Source organism: Thermothelomyces heterothallicus (assembly GCF_042370625.1).
Source record: "Thermothelomyces heterothallicus CBS 202.75 unplaced genomic scaffold P884_scaffold_10, whole genome shotgun sequence".
NCBI lineage: Eukaryota > Fungi > Ascomycota > Sordariomycetes > Sordariales > Chaetomiaceae > Thermothelomyces > Thermothelomyces heterothallicus.
Window position 1 is genome coordinate 402072 of NW_027192571.1, and position 9079 is coordinate 411150.

The 9079-nt window shown below is 50.1% G+C and overlaps 2 protein-coding genes across 2 annotated transcripts; one reads left to right on the plus strand and one right to left on the minus strand.

Annotated features, from left to right (window-relative positions):
* Nucleotides 1-39: 39 nt before the first annotated feature.
* On the minus strand, nt 40-1888 carry P884DRAFT_259258 (glycosyltransferase family 32 protein). Its single transcript, XM_069441329.1, has one exon. The coding sequence runs from the start codon at nt 1558-1560 to the stop codon at nt 142-144; it is 1419 nt and encodes a 472-aa protein (XP_069297826.1). The 5' UTR covers nt 1561-1888; the 3' UTR covers nt 40-141.
* A 739-nt stretch (nt 1889-2627) lies between these two features.
* On the plus strand, nt 2628-4812 carry P884DRAFT_259259 (acyltransferase family-domain-containing protein). The gene has a single exon (XM_069441330.1). It carries the CDS (start codon nt 2902-2904, stop codon nt 4384-4386), a length of 1485 nt encoding a protein of 494 aa, XP_069297827.1. The 5' UTR covers nt 2628-2901; the 3' UTR covers nt 4387-4812.
* Nucleotides 4813-9079: the final 4267 nt, after the last annotated feature.

Here is a 9079-nt window from a genome sequence, read left to right on the forward strand (position 1 = left end):
GCAAGGAAATACTCCCAAATCTGTTCCCCAGGTTCCCCCCCCAAAAAAAAAACAAAAAAAAAAAAAAAACAAATGCAGTATGCAGTACGCCCCTCTTCAGCCCTCAAGGTTGCTGAAGAAGAAAAAAGATGGCAACGCAGTTCATGAAAACCAACCGGACTTCTTCTGCTGCTCCGGTTCCTGCTCTTTCTGCTGGCCCTCGGCCTTCTCCTTCTCCTTCTCCTTCAATGCTTCCTCTTCCTCCTTCTTCTTCCGCTCCGCCTCTTCGGCCTCTTTCTTCTTCTTCTCCTCCTCCTTTTGCTTCTTCTTCTTCTCCTCCTCAGCTTTCCTCCTCTGCTCCTCCTCAGCTTTCCTCTTCTTCTCCTCCTCCTCCTTCTCTTTTTGTTTTTGTTCAATGATCTTCGCTTTCTCCTCATCCGAGAGCTTCGAAAAGGCCTCGACGTTCTTGTCCCACGTCCTGACGCACTCGGGGTTCCAATTGCACTTCTCGACCTCGCCGTACGCCGGATGGCTGTAACGGGGATGCCTGCTGGGCCAGTTGGAGGCGTGATAGTGGTGTCGGACGAGAGCGGCTCTGGAGTCGTGGGTGCCGGAATGTGAGTGCCCCTGCCCAGCAGCGAACGCCTCGACGGTGAGTACGAGCACCCGGCTCACCACCTTGGACTCGTCTAGGTCGTGGAACAGGTCCCAGTCAATCTTGAGATTGGGATCCTCCTTGTTCTGTTCCATCTCAGCCATGATGGCCTCGGTGAAGGCCGATGGTCCCGTGCCGCTGATGATCTGATCGAAATCCAGATTGACCTCGCCGATGGTAACCCCTTGTTCTTTGGCGACGCCGTTCAGCCACGTCATGATCTGCTCAATCAGCCTCATCATGACGGGGAGCTGTGGCTTGCACATGAAGGTCCACTGGCAGAAGGAACGCGACTTGGGACCAAGGATCGGGTGGTCCTTCCAATCGGGCTCGTCAATCTCGACGCCGACCACCATGTCGATATCTTTCTCGTCAAACCTCGCCGGGATGAACTTGGACACGGGCTTCAGGGCCTCAACGTCGATATCGGCATAGATACCGCCTTCGGCGTACATGATCATGTACCGCAGCAGATCGGCCTTGACGATGGCCGCCTTGAGACCGCGATAAAACTCGACAATGTCGGGACGGTTGAAGCCGTTCGGCCCGAAGTGGTACTCGACATAGCGCATGTCATTGTCGTCGGTCAGGACCTCGTACCGGTAATCGGGATTCTTGGCGAGCCATGTCCGCGCAGTGTTGAGGTCCCGCTCCTCGAACTTGAGCGGGTTCACTTTCCACGTTTGCCATATCTTCCTGGGGAACTCGTTCCGGACCTGGGGCACGCTTGCCGCGGGCACCGCCGGACGACTGATGGGCACGCTCGACGGGAAGAGGTTCAGGTTAAAGATGAAGAGAACGAGGCAAATGACGGCGACGTAGAGGGGTAGAACGCGCCGAAACTGCGCTGGCAAACAGTTCCTGAACTGGGCCGTCGTGGCCGCCAAGGACGGCGTTCCCAGCGGCGAGCCGAGCTTGGCAACCATGGTGGGCGAAAGCGATGCAGAATCTGACTCAACGAGAGTGCTGTGCCGCCCCAGCGAAAAAAGCGAGCGGCATCGAATTTCACAACAAGATAAATAAATAGCAGGCAAGAAACGAAGGACAAAAGCTGGGGGCTGGTGGGAGGAGGGGGAAAGAAAATTATGCCAGTGCCAGAGAGTCGCTGATGAACAAACCTGGCTTGCCCCTAAATTGAGAGCGGTCCGGCGGTCCTTATCTTGTACCTGAATTGGCCTGCCAGTCGATTGCTTGACCAGAAGGGCCTTACCACGAAAGCGGGTTGATCACTTCGGGCCTGTTCCCTCGAGCAGGGATACCCAGTCACCGACCCAAAAGCAGTCGGCCGGAAAAAAAAATCTCACTCGGCAGCGGGGCAAGCTGTCTCTCAACGCGTGCCTCTCCTTTGCGGCAAACAGTTGGCGCGAGACCATGCGGAGATTTCGCAGGGGAGGCGCCCAGTCGTACACTAAGCCCTCCAACCGGGTTGGGCTGCTGGGGGAAGGGAGGCCCCGGGGCCAGACTCTCAGGTCAAGGACTTCAGAGCGGATTGGGAGATGCCCAATCGCGGATCCCGCCCCGGGAAAGGGGGTTGCTCCGTTGTGACTTGACCAGGAACGGATCTCAACTCCACCATCCCGAACGAATCATCGAGCAAAACGACTGGTTCTCCTCCAGCTGGCTGTCGGCTCCGTGTCAACGCACTGTGCACGTTTGGGGTTGGTTACACAAGGGGCAACGTCCGAGTACGACAATGTAACATACAAGCTTTTTTCGCATGCAACACTCCCTCGTTTCCGGCACCTTCATCAGAGGCGTAATGCTTTAGGCGTAATGAAACTGTGCCCACTGGCGTTCGGGTCACGGAACCAGGCTGCTCAGTCAGGCATTTCGCCAGTTCCCAGAGCGCGTCTCAAACGACCGAGTTCTCATGTAGCCACACCTCTTTTTTTATCGAAACATTCATTCGAATCTTCACCTGGATTTCAAGCTGTGTTTTTGGGTTTTTAGAGGAGAGGGGTATGTGGGTACTTGGTCTTCTTTTGTAAGGCTGTTTGTTCTTTTTTTTTTTTTTTTTTTTTTTTCACCAATCCTGTAATTTTTCCCTTCCTCTATTACCACAGTACTTCTTTTCGGCCAGCAACGCAGAACCTGCACCCCACCGCACGGTCCGAAACCCCCCCCTTCCTTTGGCCGACCGGGGTGGAGGGCCAAATCTGATGGTACCTGGAGCGTGACGCCATCTTGCACAGCAGACAGCAGCCACGAAGCCGAATGACGGAAGGATACCTTTTTTCTATTACACTAGGGGGCCTTCTCCATCAGCCATGAAATCGATCGCGTTCCGCGGGCTGCGCCATTTGCTCTGGCCCTGGAACGGCGGCGGCGGCAGCGGCAGCAGCGGCAGCGGCAGTTCCTCGGACGGACCTCGACCGCTACGGCCAACGGCCTACCTTGACGGGCTGAGAGGGTTCGCGGCCCTTATGGTGTACTTCCACCATCACCAATTATGGGCACACGCAACGCCGGAAGGCGATCCTGTGTTTCAGAACGCGTTCGGGTCTCATGGCGAATACCATCTGGCCACCTTTTTCTTCATCCGCAACTTCTTCTCGGGCGGCCACTTCGCGGTGGCCATCTTCTTCGTCATCTCGGGCTACGTGCTCTCGGCAAAGCCGCTCTCGCTCATCCACGCGGGCGAGCATGTCAAGCTCCTTGATAATCTCGCGTCCGCCTTCTTCCGGAGATGGTTCCGGCTCTACATCCCCGTGATCGTGACGACGTTCGTCTATGTCACGTCCTGGCACGTGCTGGGCATCTATAACGCGGGGCAAACTCCTAAGAAGACCCTCGGCGAGGAGCTATGGAACTGGTACGTGGAGTTCAAGAACTTCAGCTTCCTCTACAAGGACGGCTGGCTGTACATGAGCGCCAACCAGCATCTGTGGTCCATCTCGCACGAGATGCGAGGGTCCGTCATCATCTTCGCCGCTTGCGTCGCGCTGGCGCGGGCCACCCACAAGGCACGGCTGCTCTGCGAGCTCGCCCTGATCTTCTACTTCCTCTACATCGTCGACGGCTTCTCGTGCGCCCTCTTCATGGCCGGCATGTTGCAGTGCGACCTGACCCTCCTCGCCAGGAGGGAGGGGGGAGGAGGCTACTTCCCCCGGTGGCTCCGCCGCCTGGAACGCCACAAGACGCTCATCTACTACCTCCTCTTCGTCGTCGGCATGTACCTGGGCGGCGTCCCGTCCAACACGCAGGAGATCACGGAGCTGCGGGAGGAGATGGGCTGGCACTACCTGTCGTACCTCAAGCCGCAGGCCGTCTTCGACTTCAAGTGGTTCTACCTCTTCTTCGCCGGCAACATCATGGTGGCGTGCGCGGCGCGCCTCGGCTGGCTGAAGCGCTTCCTCGAGTCCGCGCCCTGCCAGTTCCTCGGCCGCGTCTCGTACGCCCTCTACCTCGTCCACGGGCCCGTCCTCCACACGGTCGGCGACCTCATCTACTACGCCGTCGGCTGGTCCACCGGCGCCGACATCCAGGTCCACGGGCCGGGCCACGGCCCGGTCAAGCACTGGGAGAGCGTGCTGCTGCTGCCCAAGGTGGGGCCCCTCGGGCTCGAGCTGTCCTTCCTCCTGCCCAACCTCCTCGTCATCCTTCCGCTGACCCTGTGGCTGGCCACCCTGGTCACCCGCTTCGTGGACGAGCCGTCCGTTCGGTTCCCGGCTTGGCTGTACAAGCGGGTCCTGGGGGGCGGCGAGGCGGAACCTAAGCCCGTCGAGCTGGCGCCGCTGACGCGCGTGGAGTGAGGTCGGGACGATTCTGAGCCAGAGGGGGGAAGGGGTGGTTGAAAAGAAAAAAAGAAAAAAAATACACTAATGAACCTGGGACGTCTTCTTCCCTGTTTACTCTCCTGTTGAGCTGGCCATCATATTATCTCTTCGGGGCGTTTGCCAAAACAATAATAAAGGTGGTTTGTATACATAACCCCCCTGCTTACTTTTGTCTTGGGTGTACGTACTTTCGGGGCGCGGCATCTTGGTTTCCATGAGTACATGGGCGGTTTTACAAGGACGTTTCATAGATACGATTGTACTAGCTGGTGTCTTTCGCGCGATGGGAGACTGGGCTCTGGATGGGTATGTAACTTGTGCACGGGAGCCAAGAGAAGTCCGGAGGTTTTCGAAGATCGTGGAGTAATAATTAACGAGCCGAATTAAGACTTTGATGAAGCCATCATGATCAATGTTACCTGCCCTCTGGGGCTTGGGCTGCTCGGTCCACTGCGCTGTCCTGACAGGCACGCCAGTTAGCAAATACTTGTAGTATAGTTACACAGTAATGTAGCTTGGGTTCTGTTCACATGCGGAGTTAACTCCATCTAGTGTACCGAGGTGCTAACAATCTATTCCCCCCCCCCCTGACAGCCTTCACACCCACACTCTTCCCCGTTTTCGCTTTTTTTTCTTCATCGGAGAATTGCCATCTGTGCAGCATGCCAACTCTGTAGGGCAAAAAAGGGATGGATCCAGTCTCAGCGCTGCCGATGGGGGTGTAAAAAAGGGGGGGGGGGGGCCTGGGGGTATATGCTCTTACCTGCCTTGAACCGAAGTCCGAGTCCCATGGTTTTTTTCTTAAAGAGCTATGCCACGTGCACGACCGTGTGCACCGTCTTCCCCAGATTCCATGAAGTTCCCACCCCCAAATCTTGCCCTCATCTCGACCACCCCCTGGACTGGGTTTGAGCCCCTGAAGATCTGTTCACTCCGGTGCATTCTCCCCAGACGGCCGTGGTGACATTGACGAGAGCCAGTGTGCGCGCTAGTGTACGGATTACTGCATGCCCTATTTCTAATTACGGAGTGACGCCACACGAGAGATGGATTCCGCTCGTCCCTGTTGTTCGAGGCACCATTGTTCTCGCACTGTAGATCAGGTAAGTTCGGGGGGATTGGACAAAAGTAGGTATGTATTTCCGTATTCCCCTTACACTACACTATGATACCATCTCTGCATGACGCCGTCTGTGCATTACGCTAGTGAAGGGTGTTGTCGTGTAAACTGCGTCCGCAGTTACCTTGTGTCTGTCTTCCCCCACTGCCCTGCCAACTTCTGCTGGGATCGATCACTTGGCAAGCATGCATGCAGCTTGCAATGAAAGGTTCGAAGTGTTTCACTCTGCAACTCGTCAAGGAGAAATATTCTAAGCAAGGTCGCGACAGAAGAGAAAAAAACAAGATATAGGGTATACAACAGTCGCATGCATGCACTACACTTGATCAACTCCTTCTTCTTTTTTTTTTTCGTGGCAATGTTCACTAACTATAACCAGAGTCTGGCTTGCTGGCGGCCTTGTGTGCTGGATCGGCGGGTCGATCGCTGCGAGTGTGGAATGCCGGAACCTAACGTTTACCCCATGACTGGTCGACCAGAACCCTGAACATGCGATCTTGTGAGAGGTGGATTGCTCGAGCTGACATCCAGCAGCTGCCCGCCAAGATTGGCGCCAAGGCTCGGGCTGCATGCACCTCGTTTCCTTTGCATTCTTGTGTCCAAAGCTTATCCGAGCCGAGCTGAGAGACTGGATGGCACGTGAAAGCGAGGAGCTCAACTCCTGAACGGCACAGTGGCATGATGAATACCCTCTACTGCGTACGCTAGCTCCAAGTGACTTTTGGTACGGAGTAGTACACCACTAGTTCGGCCTTAGCGTCTGTCATAGTGAGAGTATTATACGGAGTATGTACCTATATACTATACACACATACATACGCGGGGGCATATAACTACACCATAGGTACGGAGTAGTGTATATACTGTAAATACCTACCTAGGTATGTACTGTAGCGCTATATCAGTATATATATTACACAGTAGTTAGGGTACCAAGTACGCAGTCATGCATACTCGTACGAGGATTTTTTTTTACACCATCGCCCGCGCAGGGTTGTATGCGCTTCATATCGCATGCAAAAAGCAAAGGAGCACCAAGTATACAGAGTAGAGGAAACGAGATGAAAAATCACAAAATAAAAAAAGAAAAGAAGGAAAATGGAATGGTTTTGCAGACGTCTCGGTCGTGACGGTCCGAAGCCTAGCCTGACGTTTTCGATATCTGGCAATCTTTCTTCTTGCCCGTAGCACCGACGTGCCCAAGCGTCTGTAAACATGCCGCATTACTCTGTACGCAGTATAAATCCTCCGGATGTAATTTCCCGAGACACTCCCGAAACGGCAAGTAGTACAGAGTACACTAGGCAGCAATCCGTGCACTTTATATAGAGTACTTAGCGTACTGTTACGTTTCTACAGACAGGGAAAGCCATGCCATTCTCCGTCAATCATATATCACGAAGGTATCCTATAGAGGCAGGGTAGAGATACCCCTAAATGCCTATATATATATAATGTTAAGGTAATTACTATATCTAAGTAATACTAGCACTATTATAAATTAGTTAATATAATCTATAAAATATATATATATTACAAGCCTAGGCTCTACCTAGGCTAATCGATAACAGGCTAAACCTAGTTTTAGACCAGACCTATATACGTTCATAGGGCATTCGTAGGGCACGTACGCAGGACCTAGTTAGGCCCTAACCTAGCACCTAACTAGGCCTTAACTAGAGTATATATATATCCCCTATATAAGAAGCAGAACCCCCTTTTAGCCCCTATATTTACTTTCTCCTCTTTCTTCTCTTAAGGTAGTTAAATAAAATATTATATACTTATCTATAGTTAGTATAAGGCTAGTACCTTATATTTTAACTACCTTTTTCTAATAGTAATTCTCTAGAGGAAACGATTAATAATATAGTTATAGTAGATCCTAGAGTATATATATCCTTAAGTTTAGTAGAGTTATAAGAACTTATCTACTCCCTTTAAGTAATAGTTATATAATAGAATATTATAATTAATACCCTTTAAGTATCTTAGACTTAACTTATACTAACCTCCAACTTAATTAGGATATCCTTAGAGGGCTAGTAGCCTTAAAGGAAGTATCTCCTAATTAGGTAATCTTTTAATAGTAAGAAGGAACTTTTTATAGCCTAAAAGAGTATAATAGAATATATTCTTATAGTAGATAAAGACTTTATTAGTTCTAATTATAACTAGTAGGTTTTTATTTAGGGAAACCTAATATAATAGGTCTAGATTTAGGTTATAGTATACTATAAATTAGTAAGCCTAAAGACTAGTTATAACCTAGCCTAGTTTCTCTAATATCTTAAGAGTATCTTTTCTAACCCTTATAAGAAGATAATTACCTTATTAGAGCTTAAATTCTTATAATAGAGGGATAATAAGCTGTTTTCTACCTTTATTATTTAGTTTAAGGTAAAACTCTCAAAAGTAGGTAGTCTCCTTTAGAATAATAAGATATACCTAATTAAATTATAATAATATCTCTCTTTAAAACTTAAGTATATAGGTATTAGATAGGGAATTCCCTAAGATAATTATATAATAATAATAGAGAAATACTATAAGATTATAACTAACCTTAAGGCTCTCTATCTAGGTAATGGATATTAATAGATATAAAGATAATAGGTAGTATCTAAGCTACTAAGAGAGAAAGATATAGATAGAGATTATTATTATTATTATTATTAGTCCTATACCACTATACTAATAAGCATACCAGAGCCTCTCTAGTTATATACAAAGGAAACCATACCTAATAGGCCAGATAAAAACCTCTATCCCTCCTTTAACGCCCGATCTAGAATACTAATATACTACAAAGAAAAGGAGAAGCAGCTAGAATAGCCCTAAAGAGGCCTTCCCTCCTAGTCTAGCCTCCTTATAAGGCAGTATTCCAGGAGCCTCCCTAGGTCTATCAGCCACTATAGAACCCTCCTTACCAAACGATAGTTATAGGCCCCTATACCCCGTAAAACAAGGTCTAGGTCCCTTTACGTCTATATTTCCTAGGGTTCCTATATTCGGCTTCTTAGTAGGTTTAGGCATTATATAACTAGGTGCTCCACGGTCTCCCTCCCCTAGCTATAGGTATAATAAGGGGTACTAACCCCTAGGACTTAAACCCTAAAAAGGAAGTTACAGAGGCTAATAGCCCTTATATAGGCCTATACTAGTAGGGAGCTCTAGGCCTTCGTTAGGCCCTAGTGCCTTTATAGGCCCTCCCTTATAAAAACTAGATACGGGGGGTCCTTGTTAGATACGCGCTATATCCTCCTACCGGCTTGGTCGGCCCTCTAACGGTTACTCTAACTAGCTGCTATAGCTAGTTCTATAGCCTATAGCCTTCTTTATAGGGTCTATAGAGGGGGTTAACCCCCTTTATAGCCCTCCTAAACCTACTACCGGACTATTAACCTTGCTACCTCTAGGGCTATAGGCTTCGGCTCCTAGCCCCTTACCCTGGCCCTTCTCTTCTAGAACCTCTGGCTAAGCCTATTATAGGCTTATTAGATAAGAGCCCTTATAGGGATCTAGGAGGCCCCCAGACCTGCCCTAGTC